Source organism: Vombatus ursinus, unplaced genomic scaffold (genome assembly GCF_900497805.2).
Source record: "Vombatus ursinus unplaced genomic scaffold, bare-nosed wombat genome assembly UNPS02013950.1, whole genome shotgun sequence".
Lineage (NCBI taxonomy): Eukaryota > Metazoa > Chordata > Mammalia > Diprotodontia > Vombatidae > Vombatus > Vombatus ursinus.
The window spans coordinates 3,942,569-3,967,685 of NW_020953728.1; the positions used below are offsets into that span (position 1 = coordinate 3,942,569).

The 25,117-nt window shown below is 37.9% G+C and overlaps 1 protein-coding gene across 1 annotated transcript in view; it reads right to left on the reverse strand.

Annotated features, from left to right (window-relative positions):
• The window catches only part of NET1 (neuroepithelial cell transforming 1), a 99,799-nt gene that overhangs the window by 60,287 nt on the left and 14,395 nt on the right, over positions 1–25,117 (reverse strand). The window contains exon 2 of the mRNA XM_027858960.1: positions 5,201–5,267. Within this exon, the coding sequence (XP_027714761.1) occupies positions 5,201–5,267 (67 nt within the window). The remainder of the gene's footprint in view (positions 1–5,200; positions 5,268–25,117) is intronic.

Below are 25,117 nucleotides of genomic sequence, written 5' to 3' on the forward strand. Positions count from 1 at the left end.
TTAAATGTAAAGCAATTTCACTGTTTTATCATTTTTAATCATGTTAAAAATTTATAGTAGCCTTATCTGAAACCAAAATTGCAAACTCTGACTTTTTCAAGTTCAGCTAGAGTATTAATAGCCCTTTGTTTTAATTCTATGTGAATCTTTATGATTCAAATGTGTTTTTAGTAAACACCATTTTGTTGGATTCTGTTTTCTAATCCATTTTGCTATCTTCTTTGGGTTTTGTTTTGCTTATACCTTTTTGTTATTTATTTTACATTCCATCTCAAACCCCTCTTTCCCTCTCTGAGGTTCCCTGTTGAGTTTAATGTATTTTTATGCTATAATCTTTATGTGCTCAATCATTTTTTTCTCTAGTTCAGATGAAAATGAGGTTCACGGGGCACTCATACTTCCCACTCCTTCTTCCATGATTGAACACTCTTCATCTTATATATCTCTATTATTTGATGTTTTCTTTACCCTTCCTTCTCCTTTCTTCCTCAATACAGATCCCTATCTCTCCTAATTCTGTCTTCTCCTAAGACCATTAAAAGAAAACAAAACCATTCCTGGACCCTGTCTGTCATATTTATCGTTTGTATAACTCTTGAAAATGTTAGGGTTCTCAGAAGACAATTGTTTCTTTTTTTTTCTCTTTAGGCAATTCGGTTTAAATGACTTGCCCTGGGTCACACTGCTAGTAAGTGTCAAGTATTTGGTCTGAGGCCGGATTTGAACTCAGGTCCTCCTGAATTCAGGGCCAGTGCTCTACATCACCTACCTGCCCCTAAGACAACTGTTTCTTAACCAGCTGGTGGCATGTAAATAGGCCATCCCCATACAGTCCCTTTTAATTCAATAAGTATTTGTACTTTTCTATGTTTCTTTTGACTCCTATATTTCTATTTCAAAGTAATCAGCTCTGGTGTTTTCATCAAGAAAGTCTGGAAGTCTATTTCATTAAATGGTCATTTTCCCGCTATAGGATTATACTTAATTTTTTATTTTGTTGGATAGGTTATTTTTGATTGTAAGCCTTTATCTTTTACATTTTGAAACAAATATTCCAAGGTCTCTTCTTTTACTCTTATGGAATGTAGACCAGAGATGTCAAACTCGCAGGCCACAAAACTCCCAGATATACCAAAAATCTGATCTGGTTAAGCCAGAATAAAATGTAATTGAGAATTGTTTAGCAAAATGGATGAAAATACAGCATAATGTTGATTTGTGGTTTCCTAAGTCAACATGTGACCCTTAGGGATCCATTTCAATTTGCGTTTGACACCACTGAAGTAGACTGGCTCCTTAGTACTCAAACTCTTTCTTTTGGGACCTAGAACCTCTGGCTTTTAGTTATGATATTCCTGGGAGTTTTTGTTTTGGAGTTTCTTTCAATTTTAACTTTGCCCTCCCATGAAATAATATTTCTCCTAGCTTTGATAGGTATGATAAAACTTACTCTGCTAATTCCTTTCTTTGTCTTTATCCAAGGAATACTGGTAAGCTATATTTCCATTTAGCTGCAACTTCTTTTTTCTAGATTCATTTATTGCAAGAATGTTAAGATTGATGAAATTCAGTTCCTCCAGCAATATATTCATTTGTTGGTCACTGGACAAGTGGCTTATCATCCACAGGATAATCACAGGATGAAGGAAAGGCTTAAATCATTTAGTCCAATTTCCTCATTTTCAGATTAGTAAAATGACACCCAAGGTGGTAAAATGATTTAACCAAGGTAAAAATGACTAAAAATATTAGAGTGAGAGGATTAAAAGATTCCTGACTTTAAATCCAGTGTTTTTTCTCTAGTATATCATGTTGTCTCTCTCTGAAAGAGACTGAATAATGTGATACCAGCTCTAGAGTCAGAGGAGCTAGGTTAAAATCCCACCTCTAGCATGTACTATTTAGACCTTGGGCAAGTCTCTTAAACTCTCCAGGCCACAGTTTCTTCATTCGTAAGACAAGAGAGTTGAATTCAATGGCTTCTGAAGTCCTTTCCAGCTCCAAACCTATGACTTTAAGACTTGCCCAGGGTCACAAAGCTTTAGAGTCAGGGCTCAAACTCACATTTTCTGATTCTAAAACTAGTATCCTTTCCATTATATTATGTTGGCTCTCTACCACATAGCCTGTAAATATAGGCTACAGCACTTACCTGTGATGACTATGCAACCTCTAGTAGAATGTAAGCTCCTTAAGGGCAGGAACTATTTCATTTTTGTGTTTATATTCCCCAGTTCCCAACATACAGGAGGCACTTAATAAATGCTTGTTCACTGATTGAAGAAATATATACAAGTATAGCTCTATACTATGGCAAGTATAATACAAGCCAGAATATGTTTATTGCTTAAAAGAACAAGACAAAAATAGGGTATACTGTATAAGCAAGTATATGTATAAAGACTGGATTATAATCATCATCGATGCTCTTCAAATCAAGGCAGGTCAGCAAGTATTTATTAAATGCCTATTATAAAATGCCTATTAAATGCCAGGCACTATACTAAGTGATGGGGATAGAAAGGCAGCAAGAAAACAACAAAAACACACACACACACAAAAACCACAAAACAGTTCCTACCCTCAAGGAGCTCAGAGTCTTAATGGGGAAGACAACACACAAACAACTGCCTGCAGACAAGATATATACAGGATTAACTGAAGATAATTTAAGAGGGAAGGAAATTAAGGTCAAACAGGTAAGGCTTCTTACAGAAAGTGAGACTTCAGCTGAGACTCGAAGGAAGTTAGGAGGTGGAGAAAAGTAGGAATAGAGTTCCAGATATGAGAGATAACCAGTAAAAATTTCATGGAGTCAAGAGATGCAGTGTACTATGCAAGCAACAGCAAGAAGACCAGTGTCACTGGATTGTAGAGGAAAAATGAATATAAGAAAACTGCAAGGTGCTAGGTTATAAAGAGCTTTAAAAACTAGACAGAGCATTTTATATTTAAAACAAAAAGAGCCATTGGAGTTTCCTCAATAGGGGGTAATATGGCAGACCTGTGAGATCATTTTGATAGTTGATGGAGGATATGCTGGGTGGGGAAAGATTTGAGGCAGCGAGACCAACCAGCAAGAGACCAACCAGCAAGATACCGCAATACTCTAGATGGGAGGTGATAAGGGCCTACAGCAAGATAGTGGTAGTGTTAGAGGAGAGGAGGGTACATCTGAGAAATATTTCCATGGTAGCCAGTATTTAGCAATTGATTAGATATGGGGGAAAGGTGAGTGAGAAGGAGAGGATGACACCTAACTTTCAGATTTGTGGGTGATTGAGAATCCTTGACAGGAACAGGGAAGTTCAGAAAAGGGTTTGGGAGAAAAATAGTTTTGTTTTGGACAAGTCAGTTTCATATATCTACAGATATCCAGTTTGAAATATCCAATAGAAAGTTGAAGATGTGAGACTGGAGGTCACAAAAGGGGTCAGGGCTGGACAAGTAGATCTGAGAATGATCTGCATAGAGATAATAATTGAATACACGGAAGCTGAAGAGATTACTAGGACAAAGAGGAGGAGAACACAAGAAGGTCCACTACTGAGCCTTAGGGACACCCATGGTTAGCAAGTAAAATCTGGATAAAAATGCAGCAAAGGAGACTGGGGAGGAGGAAGACAGTCAGGAAAGAGTAGTGTCATGAAAAGCTAAAGAGACAAGAAGAAGGTGATTGACAGGGTCAAAGGTTGCAGAGAGATAAAAAAAAGATGAGGACTGAGAAAAGGCCATTAGATACGGCAATTAAGACATTATTGGTAACTTTGGAGAGAGGTATTTCAGTTGAATGATGGAAGTCAGAAGCCAGGTTGGGAGGAGGACTTCATCCTTCGTTCTCTGAATTTCTTCACTTCTTCCTTCTATCCCTCTCGCTTTTCAGGTCCCCTTTTATGTATTCTTTCTGCATTAGAATTTAGCTCCTTGAGAACAGATTGTCTTCATTTTGCTTGTACTTGTATCCCCACAGTCCGTCCTTCATACTAAGTGCTTAATAAATACTTGTTGACTCATTAGAGGCACAGACTATAGACAGCCTTCTTAAGGAGTTCAGCCATGAAAGGCAGGAACAACATAGGACAACAAGGGTATGTTTGTAGGCGGTAAGAAAGCTGACAATAGAAAATGAGAAGTTGGAGACAAAGGAGAGAGGGGAAATAACGGTGCAATCATCTGGAGAAGACAGGTTGGAATGCAATCAAGGCTGCATGCAGAAGGGTTATGCTTGGCAAGAAGAAGGGCTATCTCTTTATATGAATGGGCAAAGGAAGAGATAGTAGCAGAACGCATCTAGGAGACATGAAATGAGGAGGAGGGGAGAATAGGGCCAATCTATTGATGGCTTTAACTTTTCAGTGAAATAAGTAGCAAGGTTCTCAGATGAGAGAGTAGAGAAGGGGAGCTGTGAAACAAGCATTTATGAATCATCTACTACATGCCAAGCATTGTACAAATATTTCATTTGATCCTAACAACACTGGGAGAGGAGAGGTTTTAGGTACTATAATTATCCCCACTTTACAACTGAGGAAACTAAGGTAGGTGGAAGTTAAGTGACTTGCTCAAGGTCACGCAGCCAGTAGGTTGTCTGACGTCTAATTTGAACTCCGGTCTTCCTGACTCCAGTCCCAGCACTTCAAATTTTAAGTAGGGATGAAATGGTTTGGAAAGGTCACTGTGGTAAGTGAGATAGTGAATCAATTAGGAAGGCACAAAAGAAATGCCCTGCCTCAGTTATGTAACAAATACATAGTGGACCCAATAAAGCAGTTTCTAGATCTTCAGCTTTGTTCATCAATATGTGAGTAGGAACAAGGGCAGTGGAGGGTAGCAGTGATCCAAGGCTAAGGCTTGGAAGGGCAAGATCTATAGGAAAAGGAGGCACGGGACTAGGGAGAAGAGGAAAGTGTAAGATTGAAGTGGTTTACTAAGGGGTCATAAAAACTCCAACTGATTTTAAAATTTATCATTTGAGTTTCTGGAGCTTTTTTTTTTTAATTTAAATAGGCTTCTTGATTTATTACTTCTACATGCCAATTAAGTTTATTTGCCATGGCTGTATTATTTCTATAAAAACTATGCTATAGTAATTGAAATAATACTTCAGTATGTACTTCATGAAGAATGTTAATTCTATAGGATTCCAAGTGCTAGCAAATTTTAAAGAACTTTGTTAAATATGTAAAAGGTATTTACCCACCAAAGTGAAATCCCAGTGTGGCCCAGGTGTTAGAAATGTGAAGGAACTGCCTCTCCGAAGGGAGTATCTATTAATAGAAAATAAATAAAATAAATTTATGAGACACGGAGCTACAGCAGCAGCTACAGAGAAAGTTGATTATAATTTTGGGATACTTTTGAAATACTCTGAAGAAACAGTTAAGATATTTAACAATAGAATTAAAACCTCACTTCCATTTATTCTTTCTCCCCCAGGTTGGCCAATACATTTTCAGCAGTAAGATTAATGTTATTATAATATTATTATAACAGAAGCATTGTAAATGGACATTTTCTTATTATAATTTTTTTAATTGGCAGGGATCACAAGTGATTATCCAGTTTATTCTCCTCCTGTTTCTAGCACTTAAAATACCAAGAAGAGTCTATATTTATAACTAGATTGCCTTTGAGGAGTTGTATAGTACTTCTAATGATCCCAAGCTTCTCCTGAAAAAAAAAAAAAAAAAAGGCTCATCATTTTAATGTCAATATTCATTCAAGGATACTATATAGTTGTAAGTCATGGATTATCATAATCTCTAAGAATTAAAGGATTAAGATCATAGAACATCACAATTTCTAAAGAATTAAAAGTTGAAGATCACTCAAAGAACAATGAAGAAGTGCAGCTGTGTATGAGTATACTGCAATATATTACCAATAACTTACATAGGAATAGCATGAAGGATATCACAACCAAAAAAAAAAAAAAGTATGACAGAAAAAACAAGTGAGCTGGCCACATGGCAAAAGCAACTAACTGATGGACACCCATAGAATCACAGAATTTTAGAGCTATAAGGGACTCTTATCAGCCATTTAGTCTAACTTATATCAGACAGAAATCCTACTATATGACATAGTTGACAAGTGCTCATGTCAAAGTTCTCCAATGACAGGAAATGTACTACATTACAAGGCTGCATATTTTACTTTGGGAAAGCTTTAATTATTGAGACCTTTTCCTCTATATTAAATTTAAATATGGTTCTTCGCCATTTCCATTCATTGTCGCTGATCACGTCGCTGATATGATCCTTTAACTGATTCTCAAATGATTACAGGAACAAATATTGATTGTTTATTATGCATCAGGCACTGTGATAAGTGCTGGGCATGCAAATATAAAAAGCAAGATAGTTCCTGCCCTCAGGGAGCTTACAATCACATAAAGGAGTAGTAGTAGCCAGAGAGGGATGTTTTTGGTCAGGAATATTATAGGGAGGGTGAATGTAGTCATAGGACAACTGATTGACATGCTCTTTTCCAGGAATGGCATTAATCACTTCATTACTATTCACAGAACTAGAGGTGGAAAATAGGTAGGATGAAATGGCATGAAGATGGTTGGGAAGCAGAAATGTAATGTGGTAGGTCTGGGCAATTTGGCCAATTATGGTGAATGTTCACCAATCAGAAGCTGAGGATTCCAGGACAGTTGGAGTGTTGGATAAGAGGTAGAAAGATAGAGCACAATCATGGTAGTACCCCTCCTTTTCCTATTTTTCAAACAGTTTATGTAATATTGAAAAGAACTGTTCTTCAAATGTTTAAAAGAATTCACTTGTAAATCTATTGGACCTGTAGTTTTTTCTTTTTTTTTTTCTGGGAGTTCATTTATGATTTATTTAATTTCTTTTTCTGAGATTGGGTTGAGTCCTCTATTTTTTGTACAGTTAATCTGAGCATTTTGTATTAATTATTCATCTATTTCATTTAGATTGTCAGTTTTATTGTCTTATAATTGGGCAAATAGTTTCCAATAATTTCCTACTCTGAACAATTTCCTAAGATTTGGATGCTAGCCTAAAGATGCCTGAAGAAGGGGCAGCCAGGTGGTGCAGTAGATAGAGCACCGGTCCTGGAGTCAGGAGGACCTGAGTTCAAATCTGGCCTCAGACGTGTAACACTCACTAGCTGTGTGACCCTGGGCAAGTCACTTAACCCCATTGCCTAGCCAAAAAAAAAAAAAACAACAAAAAACAAAAAACCACAAACAACAACAACAAAAAAACAAACAAAAATAAACAAGATGCCTGAAGAAGACCTATATTAGCATCTGAGAACAAAGCCTGGAAAAAGATGACAGGGTTCTGCATCATCATGCGTTATAGGTGACCTCATACTGTATGGGTAAGATATATGTACCCTGGAGACAGTTTTCATGTACTTCACCCATCCATAATGAGCTGCAAAGGACCAAATGCCACTATGTATAACGTTAAGAAAAGTATCCTACTTTACATATCTAAGCACCTAGAAGTCATGATAAAGCTGTCATTTGCCTCCCAAGATTTGTGCCAGAAAATTCTTATGAATCAGGAAAAAGTGACCACACTCCATTAAGGAAAACATAAAACATTGCTGTCATTTGTGACTATAAATTATAGTAAATAAACCATGGTAAACTTTGCTCATAAAAATTTTTCCAAAAGATAATTTAGCACTTGAGCTTTGAAAAGTAAATAAAAATTGATTTTTTCCTACAAAAAATGGCAAATGTCTTTTCTATTTTTAATAGTATTTCCCCCAATTACATGTGAAGACAATTTTTAGCATTCATTTTTACAAGACTTTGAGTTCCAAATTTTTTTTATCCCTCTCTGCCCTCCCCTCTTTTGAAAATGGTAGGCAAACTGACATCGGTTATACAAGTGCTGTCATGTAAAACATATTTCCATATTAGTTGCACTTTTGAAAGAAAAAGATCAAAAGGAAAAAGAAAAATATGAAAAAGACAAAAGTAAGTGAAAAAGTATGCTTTGATCTGTATTCAGAGTCCAACAATTCTTTATCTGGATGTGGATAGCATTTTCCTTCCTGAGTCCTTTTTATTTGTCTTGGATCATTGTGTTGCTGAGAAGAGCTGAGCATCTGTAGTTTATCATCACGCAATGTTGTTGATACGGTATACAATATTTTCCTGGTTCTGTTCATTTCACTTTGCATCAGTTCATATGAGTCTTTCCAGGTTTTTCTGAAATCTGCCATAGTATTCCATTACATTCATATACCACAACTTGTTCGCCATTTCCCAATTGATGGACATTCACTCAATTTCCAATTCTTTGCCACCACAAAAAGCGGCTGATATTTTTGCACATGTAGGTCCTTTTCCCTTTTTTTTTTTATGATCTCTTTGGGATACAGACCTAGTAGTGGTATTGCTAGATCAAAGAGTATGCACAATTTTACAGCCCTTTGGACATAGCTCCAAATTGCTCTCTAGAATGGTTGGATCAGTTCACAACTCCAGCAACAATGCATTAGTGTCCCAATTTTCCCACATCCTCTCCAACATTTATCATTTTCCTTTTTTATCATATTAGCCAATCTGAGAGATGTGAGGTAGTACCTCAGAGTAGTTTTAATTTGCATTTCTCTAACCAAAAGTGATTTGGGAACACTTCTTCAAATGCCTATAGATAGCTTTGATTTCTTCATCTGAAAACTGCCTGTTCAAATCCTTTGACCGTTTATCAACTGCAGAATGGCATGTTTTCTTATAAATTTGACTCAGTTCTCTATATATTTGGGAAATGAGGCCTTTATCAGAGACACTTGCTGTACAGATTGATTCCCAGCTTTCAGTTTTCTTCTACTATTGATTGCATTGTTTTTGTTTGTGCAAAAGCTTTTTTTGTTTTAAAATTTATTTTAAACTTAAGTAAAAAAGAAAAAAAGAAAAAAATTGTCATGTGCACAGCAGAACATAAAGAGAGGATTCAATATAAAACAATAAATTTCAATTTCAAGAAAGCCTATATAATAAATACTACACATTTTTTTTCAAAGTTGCCCAGCTTTTCTTTGCTTCCTTATAGATTTTCTTTTGTTCTGTGCTGTGCATTTTTTACTGTGTTCTTTTTTCCCCCTTCCCCCCTCACCAGGCTATAATTAAGTACAGATATATATACACACATATACACATACATACATAGATAAATACACACAAAGATATATATATACACACATATACCCATACATACACTTACACACACATATACTTAGTTATCATTAATCATAGTCATACATAGACATATACATTCATATGCATCTATCTAAGACTGTACTATACTTATTTATCCTCTGTTTCTCTAAGGGTGGATAACCTCTTCCTTCATAAGTCAAAGTCCTTCCATATTTTTCCAAGTCCAATAACTCATCATTTCCTAAACCACAGCAATATCCCCACCTTATACTGTCTAGTTATTTTAAATAGTCCAAAACGATGTTGATAAATACAATTGACACATAGCGTAGTTTCCCTGTTTTTCTCTTTCGAATAAATCTATTTTAGCTTTAACTTTTTCCAAGATCATGATTACCACCCCTGCTCCTTTTCCCCTAATAAATTCTACTCCTGATCTTTATTTTATGTTTGTGCATATCTCTTATTTCCTATCCCTCCTGACTCTTCTACTTTACTTCTACCTTGCCTCCTATTATTTAACCTCCCCCCTCCAATTCCCATTAATCTAAACACCCTTCTATACCCCCATTTAACCCATTCCCTCACCCTTCCTTGTAAAGATCCCTCCCTTATCCTTTCCCCATTCTCTATCCCCTTACCATTTTATTTCTTTCTGAATTTAGAAGACTTTTATACTCCTCTAGATATATATGTATTGTTCCCTCTTGAACCCATTCCCCATGAAAGTAGACTTCCAGAACTACCGGCCCTCTTCTCCCATCTAATTCCTCTGTGTCGGTTCTTCCTCTCATACCTCATTTATATAAGATAATTATTACTCTTTTTAGCTGTTCCTAAACAATTTTACTTTTTAAAATCGTATCACACTCAGGTCTACCCCAATCTTTCTTACAAACTATCCAATTACTAATAACAATCTTGACATATGTTTTACATTTCACATACATAAAAGGTAAATGGTGTGTCCTTATTGAGCCCCTCGTAATTAGTCTTTGGTATGTACCTTATATTTTTCTTGGCTCTTGTATGTCAAATCTTCTATTAAGTTCAGTTGTTTTTTTTTTTTAAACAAAATCCTGTAAGTGTGACAATTCATTAAATGTCTTTTTTTTCCCCATTCAGGATTATGTTTAGCTTTATTGGGTAAGATATTTAGGGCTGGAACCCCAGTTCTTTTGGTCTTTGATAGTGTTCTAATACATGGGGTCTTCTAGTGTCGCCACTCCTAGGTCTTGTGTGATTCTAATTGTGGCTTTGCCATATTTAAATTGTTTTTTTTTTCTTGTTGTGCATAGTAGTTTATCTTTGAGCTGGGAGTTTCGGAATTTGAGTATGATGTTTCTGTGGGTTTTCCTCAGAGGATCTCTTTCAGGTGGTGATCAGTGGATTTTTTCTATCTCTACTTTCCCTTCTTGTTCTAATGCATAAATACAATTTTCTTTAATTATTTGTTGTGTTATTATATCAAAATTCTTTTATCACTTTTCAAGTAGTGCGATTATTCTTAAATTTTCTCTTCTTGATCTGTTCTCTAGATCAGTTGTTCTTCTTACATGATGTTTCACATTCTCTTCTATTTTTTCATTCTTTATATTTTGTTTTATTATTTCTTGATCTCTTACAACTTTGCTGGCTTCCCCTTGCCCAATTCTGATTTTCAAGGAGTAATTTTCTTCCTTAAGATTCTGGATCTTCTTTTCTAATTGGTTGACTTTCTTTTCATAATCTTGTTTTTCTTGGATTTTTTTTTTTTTAGTTTTTCCTCAATCTCTCTCATTTCATTTTTAAAATCTTTTTTATGTTCTTCTATGAATTCTTCTATGGGCAGGTGACCATTTATGTTACTCTTTGGGGTAGAAGAGGGTTTCTTTGCTTCAGTATCCTCCCCTGAATATGAACCCTAGTCTTCTCTGTTCCCAAAGTAACTCTCTATAGTTGGATTATTTTTCCTTTGCCTGTTCATTTAAAAAATTTTTTATTTGTAACAGCTATTTTTATAATCACATTTAGTCCTGGGGTATGTTAGATGGTGCTTCTAGCCTTAGCAACTCCTTCAGTTCTCCCCTCTGGCCTAGAACTTCCAGCCTCCTGTAAGTGCCCATAGCCAGCACTTCTCCACTCACTGGTTGTGTACTGATTCCTTCTCACCCCCAGCCCTGTCTCTGCAGCACAGCTGGGTCTGGCTTTCCTTGTCAGCAGAGGTTCCCTAGATCTTCCCCAGCTCAGGGGCCCAACTCCCCTCACTGTCCCAGTGGGTAAAAGTTACTATGGCTGGGGCCAAGGCAGCCTCCCAACCTAGGTTAAGCCCTGGGCTTGCTGCTTGTTGTTTAAGCAGACCTAGCCTGGAGGTGTTTACACTCCTCAGGGACCAACCTGGGATTTTTCTTCAGATTTTCTCTGATCTTCCCAGGAGGACCACTGTTTGCCCCTACTCTTATTTATTTTTACCATTCTATGTTTGCCCTGAGGTACTATTTTATCTCATTTGTGGGGAAAATCTGGAGAGCTTGGAATTTTCTGATCTATTCTGCCATCTTCCCAGAATCCCCTCTCTCCCCTGGTTTCTTTGAAGTTCCTGACTTTTTGTTTTTCTCAGTGAATTTTGTTTTTATTTTTTCTAACTCAGTAAGATAATGTTTTAGTAATTTAATTGGGATAGCATTACATAAATAGATTAGTTAGGTAAACTTGTCATTTTTTTTTATTATATTGGCTTTACCTGCCCATGAACAATAAATATTACTTCAATTATTTAGCTCTAACTTTATTTGTATAAAAAGTATTTTATGTTTATATTCATATAATTTCTGTATCTGTTTTGGCAGGTATATTCTCAGATATTTTATACTATCTAGTTATTTTAAATGATCTAAAACAATATTGAATATCATGGCTGACACGGTGTCGTTTCTCTATTTTTCTGTTTTGATTAAATCTATTTTAGCTTTAACTTTGTCTGAAATCATGATTACTACCCTTGCTTTTTTTATATAATAAATTCTACTTCTGACCTTTATTTTGTCTGTGTGTATCTCTCATTTTTATAGCATTTCCTAAAAGCAACATACTGTTAAATTAAACTTTTTAATCTGCTACCAGTTTCCTTTTTATGAGTAAATTCATCCCATTCACATTCTAAGTTATAATTACTTGTTGTATATTTTCCTTCTTCCTGTTTTCCTTTACTAGCCTTCTCACCCTATTCGTATCCCAAATCACTCTTCTGCTTTACTTCTACCTGCTACCTTGCCCTCTTATTCTTTAACCCATCCATTCCTTCAAGAATCCCTTCCCTTATCCTCTTCTCCCACCTTATCTCATGCCCTCTTATTTCTTCCTGAATTTAGAAGACTTTTATACCCTTCTGATATATGTTGTTCCCTCTTTAACCCATTCTAAATGAGAGTAAGATTTCAGCACTACCCACTCCCCGCCACTAGCTTCTTCTGTATCAATTTTTCCTTTGTTGCCTCATTCATGATATAATTGCTCCTTTTTTCTCTCCCTACAGTTTTACTTTTTTTTAGAATCACCCCATCATACTCAGCTCAGCCCACGCCTTTCTTTCAAACTACCCAAATAAAAATGACAGTCATAATAGAACTGATATTTTCATACATAAATAAACAATTTGACCTTATTGAGTCCCTTAAAATTGGTCCTTAATGTTTACTTTATATTTCTCCTGGATGTTATATGCCAAATTTTCCCTTAAGTTTTGCTATTTTTGTTACAAATACTTGAAAGTTTTTGAGTTCGTTAAATGTCAATATTTTTCATTCAGAATTATATTTAACTTTTCTGGGTAAGTTACCCTTGTTTGTAACAGCTATTTTTATAATCATTTTTAGTCCTGGGGTATGTGGGATGGTGCTTTTGATCTGTGATATATAGTATTCCAAGACCTACAGTTATGCAATCCTTACTGTAGCTCCATAACACTTAAGTTGTTTTTTTCTTGTTGCTTCCAATATTTTCTCCTTAATCTGGGAGCTTTGAAACTTGACTATGATATTACTGTTAAGTTTTCCACTTGAGATCTCTTTCAGGTGGTGATTTTCTATTTCTGCTTTGCCTTCTTGTTCTAGAACTTCACGGCAATTTTTCTTCACAATTTCTTGTAATACTGTATCAAGATTCTCTTTTTTATCATAATTTTCAGGCAATCCTTGATCTGTTCTCCAGATCAGTTGCTTTTTTGATGAGATGTTTAATATTCTTTTATTTTTTCATTCTTTTGATTTTGTTTTATTAATTCTTTATCTTAAGATTGTCATTAGCTTACCTTTGCCTAACTCTAGTTTTCAAGGAATTTCTTCTTTAATTTTTTAGTTCTTTATTTCAAATTGGTTTATTTTTTTTTCATAATTTTCTTGGATTGTTCTAGTTTTTTTTTCCTAATTCTTCCTTGATCTCTCTTACTTTATTTGTAAAGTCCTTTTTAAATTCTTCTAAGAAATCTTTTTGTGCTTGGGACCATTTGGCATTTCTCATTGAAAAAGGAATGGCTTTTTTAGCTCCATTATCTTCCTCTGAATATGAATCCAAACCTTCTCTATCCCCATAGTAGCTATCTATGGCTGGGTTCTTTCTCCTTTGGTTGTTCATTTTTATTCATTTTTTTGTTTTATTTTCTTTTTTGCAGCTATTAGTGTGATCAAGTTCTAGTCCCAAGGTATGGGGAATAATGCCCCAAGCCTCAGGTCCTTCTTAGTGTTATTTTCTGAGGTCTGTCCTGAGGCTCAACCTTGGACTCTCCTCTCCACTCCTAAGCTACCACTAGGGCCCCCAGTCAAGTTGTCCTGCAAATGATCTTACTCCCTGTGGTCCCTTTGGTGGCTGCAAACTACAGCTATTCTCTCTTCCCTGGAATTGAAACCAGGGACTCTGATCTCCTGCAATTGCCCACAGCCAGTAGAGTCCTTGCCCCTCTGCTACTGCACTCACCAGGTGTGTGCTAGCTCCTTCTCCCTGTAGCCACAGCCTGGGACGAATCTGATCAGCACAGCTGTGCTTGGTGTCCTTTGAGACAGTGGAAGGTCCTTCAATCTTATCCTCCTCAGCTTTCAGATCCCCACACAGTCCATGAGAGGAAAGTTTCTAAGGCAGAGGCTACCTCCCAACCCCAGCTGCCCCCAGGGCTTATTGTTTATTGATTCTAGAGAGTTGACCTGGAGGTGTTTGCACTTCATCAGCACAATCCTCTGCCCCAGGAGGTCAGGTGTTTCCTGGGGTCTTTTTAAGTTGTCTTAGGAGAACTGCTTTACCCTGAGTTTTGTTTATTTCCAATGCTCTATATTTCCACCGAGGCAACGTTCTGTCTTTTTCTTAACTTCTCCTTTAAGAATTTGGATGCTAAGGTGGAGCCAAGATGGCAGAGTAAAAGCAGTGACTTGCTTGAGCTCTCCCCCAAACCCCTCCAAATACCTATAAAAAATGGCTCTGAACAAATTCTAAAGCAGCAGAACCCACAAAAAGACAGCGTGAAACAAATTTCCAGTCCAAGACAACCTGGATGGTTGATTGGAAAGGTATATCGCGCCAGGCTGGGAGAACAACGCAGTTTGGCATGGGCGTGCAGGCCGCAGCGAACCTGGAGCCTCAGAGGACTGAATCATGGGCAGCTGTGGTGGTTTCTAGACTTCTCAACCCACGAATGCCAAAGACAACTTAGAAGGTCAAAAGTCTGTTTCTGCGGTGAGAGAAAAGCACGGCGGTCTCAGCTCCAGTCCCCAAGTTTGGCCCTGGGGTGGCGGCTGCCTCCTGAGCTCCTGGCCCACAGACTGAGGGGGAATCAACTGGCTGATCAGAGGGGGATTTCAGAGATCTCTTTGCTGAGGCAGGATTCTCTTGCTTTGTCCATGCTTGGATCTGGGTCACAGTTCTGGGTGGTGGTCCTGGGGCGAGGAGGAGTGCTGGCATGGTGGAGTTTGTCGTGGCAATAGAGAGGAAATCCTCCTCACAGTTCCAAGACAGAAAAGAGTGCCTGTGGTCACTCACAAACCAGAGCACAGGCCAGGAAAGGAGTAAACACCTTGCCCTTGATCATAGCACCTTGGAAGAACTGACACTTTTCAGGTCCCTAGAAGTATCTCTGAAAACAGCTGCACAAAACCCCTGAAGCTTGGGACAGTACATTCTCCATAATGGAAACAGACCCTTACCTTAACAAAGAGTTTAAAACTCAAGTAATTGGCTGGGATCATGAGCAAGCAAAGAGTCAGACTATATTATCTTACTTTGGTGACAAAGAAGATCAAAACATACAACCAGAAGAAGACAACAAAGCCAAAGCCTCCAAGAAAAATATGAATTGGTCCCAGGCCATGGAAGAGCTCAAAAAGGATTTTGAGAAGCAAGTGTTAGGGTAATTTTCTCATGGGAGTTCTAGCTTCTCTCAGCAGAAGCTGAGGGTCACAACCTGTTGCGTGGCAAAAATAAGGAAGTCTCACAAGACCTCTCCTTTGCTGACATGCAGCTCCCACGGTTGGCTCGGCTCCCCTCTCATTGGGAGAAAAGTCCTACTCATACCCCTGATATGAGGGCTGCAGGTGTCCAGCAGACTTGGTGATTGGCTATCACGTGGAGATCATGCTTTGATCAGGTGTTACTAAGGATATAAAAGAAAGCTACTAGCACTTAATAAACGGAGCTTCTGCCCTCTTGCTATCTCCCGCCTTATCGTGCGCCTCCGGGTTAAGTGTATTGAGCTGGTCTCATGCTCACCACTGCAGCGGCCACGTCAGCAAGTAAGAGAAGTAGAGGAAAAACTGAGAGTGATGCAAGAAAATCATGAAAAACAAGTCAACGGCTTGCTAAAGGAGACCCAAAAAAATACTGAAGAAAATAACACCTTAAAAAATAGCCTAACCCAAATGGCAAAAGAGGTCCAAAAAGCCAATGAGGAGAAGAATGCGCCAAAAAACAAAATTGGCCAAATGGAAAAGTCCAAAAGTTTACTGAAGAAAATACTTCCTTAAAAATTAGACTAGAGCAATTAGAAGCTAGTGACTTTATGAGAAATAAAGGCACTGTAAAACTAATCCAAAAGAATGAAAAAATAGAAGAGAATGTGAAATATCTCATTGGAAAAACAACTGACCAATAGATCAGATAGATCTGACAGAGCAAATAGATCCAGGAGAGAGAATTTAAAAATTACTGAACTATCTGAAAGCCATGATCAAAAAAAATGCCTAGACATCATCTTTCAAGAAATTATCAAGGAAAACTGCCCTGATATTTTAGAACCAGAGGGCAAAATAGAAATTGAAAGAATCCACTGATCACCTCCTGAAAGAGATCCCCAAAGGAAAACTCCTAGAAATATTGTAGCCAAATTTCAGAATTCCCAGGTCAAGGAGAAAATATTGCAAGCATCCAGAAAGACACAATTCAAGTATTGTGGAAACACAATCAGGATGATACAAGATTTAGCAGTTTCTATATTAAGGGACCTGAGGACATGGAATATAACATTCCAGAAGGCAAAGGAAATAGGATTACAACCAAGAATCACCCACCCAGCAAAACTGAGTATAATCCTTCAGGGTAAAAAATGGTCATTCAGTGAAATAGGAGACTTTCAAGTATTCTTGATGAAAAGACCAGAGCTGAATAGAAAATCTGACTTTCAAATACAAGACTGAAATAAAACACGAAGAGGTAAACAGGAAAGAGAAATCATAAGACACTTATTAAGGTTGAACTGTTTACATTCCTGCATGGAAAGATAATATTTGTAACTCTTGAGTCCTCTGTCAGTATTAGGGTAGTGGGAAGGAAAAAAATTATATGTATGTATAGATAGATAGATAGATACACAGAAAGATAGATAGATAGATAGATAAAGGGCACAGGGTGAGTTGAAGATGAAGGGGTGATATCTGGAAAATAAAATTAAGGGGTGAGAGAGGATTATACTGGGAGAAGGAGAAAGGGAGAGGTAGAATGGGGTAAATTATCTCACATGAAACAGACAAGAAAAGGATTTTACAGAGGAGGGGAAATGGGAAGGAATGAGTGAATCTTATTCTCATAGGATTTGGCTTAAGGAGGGAATAACATACACAACTGGGTATGGAAATCTATTTTACCCTACACGACAATAAGGGTGAAAGGGGAAAAGAGAGCAGGAGGATGATAGAGGGAAGGGCAGATTGGGGGAGGGGATAATCAGAAGCAAACACTTCTGAGGAGGGATAGGGTCAAAAGAGAGAATAGAATAAATGGGGGGCGGAATAGGATGAAGGGAAATATACTTAGTTTTTCACAATATGACTACTATGGAAGTGTTTTGCATGACTACACATGTGTAACCTGTATTGAGTTGCTTGCCTTTTCAATGAGGGTGGGTGGGGAGGGAGGAAGGGAGAAAATTTGTAACCCAAAGTTTTAAAAACACATGAAAAAAAAATTGCTTATAAAATAAAAAAACTTTAAAAAAAGAATTTGGATTTTATACTATTTGGAGTACATATGTTTAATATTGATATTACTTCACTGTCTACGGTACGTTTTAGCAAGATTTAGTTTCCTTCCTCATCTCCTTTAATTAGGTCTATTTTTGCTTTTGCTTCGTCTGAAATCATGATTACTACCCCTGCTTTTTTTTTTTTTTTGTACTTCAGCTCTTCAGCTTCACAATAGATTCAGCTTCAGCTCATAAAAGATTCTGCTTCTCTTGGGTCTTGATATTGAATTTTTTTGTTCAATTCTGGTCTTCTCCTTATGAAAGTTTGAAATCCTTCTATTTCATTAAATGACCACTTTTCTCCCTTGAAGTATTATGCCTAATTTCACCAGGTGGGTGATTCTTGGTTGTAATCTTAGCTCCTTTGCCTTCCAGAATATCACCTTCCATGATCTCCGATCCTTTAATGTTGCAGCTGCTAAGTCCTGTGTAAATCTGATTGCGGCTCCCTGATATCTGAATTGTTTCTTTCTGGCCACTTGCAGTATTTTTTCCTTGACCTGATAGTTCTGAAATTTGGCTATAATGCTCCTTGGAGTTTTTATTTGGGGATCTCTTTCCTGAGGTGATCAGTGGATTCTTTTAATGCCTATTTTGCCCTCTGGTTCTAGGATATCAGGACAGTTTTCCTTGACAATTTCTTGAAAGATGCTGTCCAGGTCCTCCTTTTGATTATGGCTTCCAGGTAGTCCAATGATTCTGATATTGTCTCTCCTATCTATTTTTCAGGTCTGTTGTTTTTTCCCATGAGGTAGTTTACATTTTCTTCTATTTTTTCATTCTTTTGAATTGGATTGATTCTGGATGTCTCATAGAGTCATCAGCTTCCATTTGCCTAATTCTAACTTTTATTCCAACTTTCCTCAATTAGCTTTTGTACTTTCTTTTCTATTTGGCCAACTGTACTTTTTAAGGAGTTGTTTTCTTCAGTGGATTTTTGTATATCTTTTTTCCATTTGACCAATTCTACTTTTTAAGCAATTGTTTTCGTTTTCTAAACTGTTGCATCTTTTTTCATAACTCTCTTGCTTCACTCATTTCTTTTCCCAATTTTTCTCCTACCTCTCTTAAATGATCGTTAAGCTCCTTTTTGAGCTCCATGACTTCTTTCTGAGCTTGAGACCACTTCTGGCTTTTCCTTGGGGTGTTGCCCATAGGTCTTTTGACACTGTTTTCCTCTTCTGAGTTTGTGTCTTGGTCTTCCCTGTCATCATAATAACTTTCTATGGTCTGATTCTTTTTCTGTTGTTGTTTTTTGCTGATCTTTGTTGGCCTTTTCCCTCTCTTTTAAATTTGAGCTCTGCTCTCGGGTGGCAGGGGCACTGTCTCAGGCTTTTTGTACCAGGGGCTGCAACTTGTGGTTGTTTACCTGGTGCTGCATTGATGTTGCCCTGAGGCCCATGGGGGACCCTTGTGTCTGATGCAGTGCTGAAGGGGTAAGGGCTAGGGGTGGTGGCTGGCACTGCTGGAGGCCATAGGGGTCTGGAAACTTACCTGGCGCTAAGCCGGAGTCCTAGTGCTGGTGTCTGGTATATGCTGAGGCTAGTGGGGTGTTTCTGCATTTCCCGCAATACAATGAAGCATGTAGTGGGGGCCCTAAGCTGGCAGCTGCCTGTTTGCTTAGGTACACTGAACCACATGGATTGGCCACTGGAGATTGCCTATTTGCTTGGGGCTATGCTGAAGCACTTGGCTATTCTCTGAACTAGAGTCTGCCTATTTCCCCAGCTATCTGAGGCACATTAGGGGTCCTTGTGTTGGCACTTGCCTGTTTCACTGCACTGGGGTTCAGCATCTCCTGCTGGTTTGCTGAGATGGGGCTTGCTGCTGGCTTGCTTGGACACTCCCTGTCCTGGACTGTATTCTCTTTTTGCCTGAGTAAGACAGACCTTTCCTGCCAATCTCCCAAGTTTCTTGAGCTTTTCACCCTGCCTTTTTGCTGGTTCTGCTCTTCCAGGATTTGTTTTGGGGCACCATTTTATGGTTTTTTGAAGGTAAATATGGGAGAGTCACAGCGATTTACTGCTTACTCTGTCATCTTGGCTCCAAATATCTTTTATTTTTAAAAGGATGTTTTACTCTATCTGAATATAGACTGGTCATTGAAAAATTAAAAAGAAAAAAAGAGGCACTTAAAGGAAAACACAACTCAACAGATGTGGACTCCTTAGCCTTAACCAAAAAAATTAATGAAAGAAACCACTGAATTGCTCAGTGCCTGATGTTATATTCTATATATGTTTTTTTTTTAAATTTCATGTAGGAAGGAAGGAAGGAAGCTGCTTTCTCACAAACTGTGGAGGAAAGAACAACAAAACTGAGGAGCTTCTCAACTTCCATTTCATTCTAAATATAAAATTAGCTTCTACGGCCACCTAGAGGAAGACAGTTCAAACTACTGCTTATTATAGCCTGAACTCCAAGTCATAAAAATATCACTCAACCTTTTTTTTTTTTTAATTTTTAGGCAATTGGGGTTAAGTGACTTGCCCAGGGTCACACAGCTAGTAAGTGTTAAGTGTTTGGTCTGAGGCCAGATTTGAACTCAGGTCCTCTTGACTTCAGGGCCGGTGCTCTATCCACTGTACCACTTAGCTGCCCCCCCCTTTATTTATTTATTTTTTAATAATTTTTATTGTTTGGTTTTGGCCCTCTTTGGACATCTTTTTTTTTTCTTTTTGCAAGGCAACTGGGGTTAAGTGACTTGCCCAGGGTCACACAGCTAGTAAAAGTTATGTGTCTGAGGCCGGATTTGAACTCCAAGTCCTCCTGACTTCAGGGCCAGTGCTCTATCCACTGTGCCACCTAGCTGCCATCACTCAACCTTAAAATAAATTTAGAAGGAATATTCTATTTTTAAAAATTAGCTTCTATAATTTGCTAGAAATTAAAGTAATTCTTTTAATAGGTACAACTGCACAGTAAAGAATGTTTTTCTCTTGTGGTTTTTTTTGACTGGGGATTGTAATTTAAATAGGTTACTTCATTGGTGTTCCTATTATAAAAACTCTCCACTAATGCAGAATTCTTGTCCTTTTTTAAAGCAAAACACCAAAATAAAATAGTATATAATACGTAATAACTATACAGTATCACAAGGTTTATAAAACAACCCTACAAAGTATGTACTGTTTTACAAGCATTATCAATTTTTTACAGATGAGGAAACTGAGATTCAGACAAGTTAAATGACATTTATTCTGTAACAGAGCTTTGGGACAGATCCAGATAATTTAAAATGGAGGCCAGGGAAATGACAGGGACCTGTTTCTCAGTTCCCCTACCATGTGGGTAGGAGTAACCTTTTTCCATTGGCTATGTAGCCAGAACTTCCTGAGTCTTTAAATCTACCTGACAGAGGCAGAGTAGCTCTATCTTTCTGATGGCATCAGGGAGTGAAAATCTCATTCACCTACATCATGGGCACCATGCCTACCACTTTCCCTTTCTCCTTAGGCCCTGTGGTGCCAAAAAAGTTTGAGCATTAGTCTGTTTCCTTTGTCCTTTTCAGTTCTAGAAGCCTTAGGTAGAATCCCTGAACCTGGGAGCTTAAACCATGATAACCTTGGAGCCTAAGATTCCAAGCCAGATGTTGCAGCCAGCTCAGCAGAGAAGTCCTGAGAAGCCAGGGTGCTAGGATGCAAACCCAAGAGGTGGGAATTTGTACTTGGAACCTGGTTGGATTAATGTTATACAGGAATGGAATTAAGCTGTAAATTGAATACCCTCTCCACTCTCCAGAGACCATGGAAAAGTAGGAAGGGATTAAGATGCCAACCTCTGAAGTAAATATTCCTTTGTAAAAGTTAATCTGTTAAGTGGATAAATGGAATTGAAATGATCAGACTTAAAATTAGGGAAACACAATCAGTGGGGGCTTGAGCCAATGGCAGAGACTAGACACCTCCAAAACTCCTTAAGGACACTGGAGAACCAGGAAGAAGAGATGAAATGTAACAGACCTGGCTTTTAGGCAGGGAGGGCATTGTTTTCTGGGGAGGGGAGAGAATTAGGTTCATGGCTTTACTCAGCTCAATATAGCACAGTTGGCAAACTATAGCCCAAGAGGCAAATATGGCCTTCTACCTGTTTTTATATGATCTGCATGCTAAGAATAGTTTGGCAAACTCTGTTACATAGTTAACATCTAACTTGGAAGCCTTGCTCCAAGGATATCTATCACAGCTTAACCTTCTGGGTCTGAGAACTCTACCACCTGCCTCTAAAATTGAAAAGGACTAATGAAAAATACCAAGACTGTTTCCTGGGGCCATAGGGCCTAAGAGGAAAGGAAAAGATGTTCTTTCCCCCAAACACCCTCCCCACCACCGCTCAGGTTAAGTATATGGTGTCTATGCTATGAGAGAAAAAGATCTTCATCCCTGGACTATGTTAAAGACTGAAATGCAGTATTATCTTCCACTAGAAGCAGATCCCTGGCATCTCCCACACAGGTACATCTGAAGTGACCTGCGCATCCATCAAAGCCATGTTACAATTCATTTATTCATTCAACAAGTAGTGATCAAGTGAATATTCTGGCACCAGGCACACAAAAAATATCCCTAAGAGTATACAAAATATAAGAGTATAGAGCAGGCTTGCACAACTTGTGGCCTCTGGGCCACTTATAGCCCTCCTACTGCTTGCAGCACGCCACAAGATTTTGGGCAGCCCCTGAAAAATGTAGAGGACAACATCCTTTGTTTATAGAGGAAATCCTTTGGCATGAAGCATGCACCCGAGGGCCTTGGGCTGCAAACTGTGCAGGGCTGGTATAGACACTGTATACAAAAATAAGAGTCCCTGTACTCAACTCATATTTTACCAAGGGAAAACACCATGTATACAGATAAGTAAGTCAATACAAAATATATGCAAAATAAATACAAATATTTTGGAGGAGTAGAAGACGGAACCTAACAACTCGGGACAATCAAGAAAGGCCTATTGAAAGAGACGATCTTTAGCTGATCCTTAAAAAAAAGTTGGAAGTTCCAAGAGACAGAGGGGAGTGAAGCAGAGAGTCCTAAAAATAGGGAATAGACTGTAAAAGACAAAGAGACAGAAGATGGAATGTCATGGTGAAGAATGAGCAAACAAGCTAGTCCTTGTGGAACCAGAACGTATGAGGAAAAATAATAGGTAATAAGCCTGGAAAGACAGGTTGAAGTCAGAATATGAAGAAGTTTAAATGGAAAATAGAAGAGTTTATATTTCATCTGAGAGGTAGTAGAGAACCTTTAAAGTTTCTTAAAAAATTATTCATCTTTTGTTTTTACATTGCAATCATCCTTCCTTTGAACTCAGCTTTCAAGCAAATAAAAGCAATAAGCAAAAATATCAGATACAGAAACCTTGTCAGGTAATGTAAATAATAGTATGCCCTAGTTTCCATACCTCTCTGACAGGAGAAAGAAGGTATGTTTAGTTATCTCTCCAGGACCTTCGCTGGTTTTTCCATTACTTAGAATTCAACTTCCCTTTAGTGACCTCTTTATTTAGCTGCTAAAGCTTCTTGAGTAGAAGATATGGTCAAATTTATACTTAAGGAATATTAATTTTCCAGCTTTGAGTAGGATAGATTAGGGAAAGGAAAGGTTGGATATAGAAAGACCAAGAGGGATACACTTGCAGTAGCCCAGGCAAAAGACAATGAGGCCTGAAATAGTGGAGGTTGTGAGAATGAAGAGGACAGACATACTAGATGTGAAGAAAAAAAATCTGTAAGGCTCGGCAACTGGTTGGATATGGGAAATGAGAGAGAGGGAAGAAGTGATGACTTAAGTTGTGTACCTGGGTGACTCGAAGCATGGCATGAAGGAAGGTTAGTTTTAGGAGGAGAGCTAATGAGATCAGATTTGCACATGTTACACCTGAGGTGCCTATGGGACATCCAGAAGGAGATGGCCAGCCGGCAGTTAGCGAAGTGGGGCAATGGGCTCAGGAGATGATGAAAGATGGATATGCAGATTTATGAGTCATCTGCATAGAGATAATAGTGGGACCTATGAGAGCTGATAAAAGGGGGCAGGGAATACGCAATTGTATGTCACTTACTACATGCTAGGCACTGTGCTAAGCACTTTACATATATCTCATTTGATCTTCACAATAGCTCTGCAAGATAGATGCTATTATTATCCTCACTTTAAAGCTGAGAAAACTGAGGCTGAGAGATCCACACAGCTAGTGTCTGAAGCCTGATTTGATTCAAGTCTTCCTGACTCCTGTTAGCTGGTGCAGTGGATAGAGCTGCTGGGCCTGTAGTCAGTAAGACTTATCTTCCTGAATTCAAATCTGACCTCAGACACTAGCTATGTGACTCTGAGCAAATCACTGAACCCATTTACCTCAGTTTCTCCATCTGTAAAATGAGGTGGAGAAGAAATGGCAAACCACTCTAGTATCTTTGCTAAGAAAACTCCACATGGGGTCACGAAGAGTCAGACATGACTGAAACAACTCAACAACAACAATTTCCTGATTCCAGGCCCAGAGCTCTATCCACTGCACCATGTAGCTGCCTAGGTGAGGTAACAATAGGAAAGTGTAGAGAAAGAAAAAGGCTTCTACCCATGGCAGGATGATCCTAGAAAGGACACTGGGAGAATACAGATAGGCAAGAGAACAATATCATAAAAACTTAGGGAGAAAACCATTATCCCTTGTTCACATGTCTGCCTTCTGGAACAAGTAAAACAAATTTGATCCCTCTTCCATTTGAAAGATCTTCAAGCACTTAGCAATGGGTAAGTTCAACCCTATCTTCTTCAAATATAGATAAGGTTGTTCAGTCCAATAATAATTAACTAATAATAATAAAATAATAATACAGGCATACCTCAGAGATATTGCAGGGTCAGTTCCAGACCAATGCAATAAAGTAAATATCACAATAAAGCAAGTCACAAATTTTTTGGTTTCCCAATGCATATAGAAGTTATGTTTATACCATACTGTAGTCTATTAAGTGTGCAATAGTATTATTTTTTTTAAAAAAAGGACATACCTTAATTTAAAAATATTTTATTGCTAACAAATGCTAACCATCGGCTGAACCTTCAGTGAATCCTAATCTTTTTGCTGGTAGAGTGTCTTGCTCTGATGTTGATGGCTGCCGACTGATCAGGGTAATGGTTGCTGAAGTTTAGGGTTCGTATGGCAATTTCTTAAAATAAGGCAACAATGAAATTTGTCTCATCAATTTTCTTTCACTTTATCACTTAGAGGCCGTTGTAAGGTTACTGATTGGCCGAATTGGCCTAATTAGTAATTAATTGGGCCTCAGGGAATTGAGAGGCCAGAGGAGGCCAGAGAAAGGGAATGGGTGGTCAGTGGAACAGTCAGAACACAAACAACATTTATATAGGCACAGTTTATGGAGCTTCAAAACAATTACAATAGTAACATCAAAGATCACTGATCATAGATCACCATAATAGATGTAATAATAATGAAAAAGTTTGAAATATTGTAAGAATTAC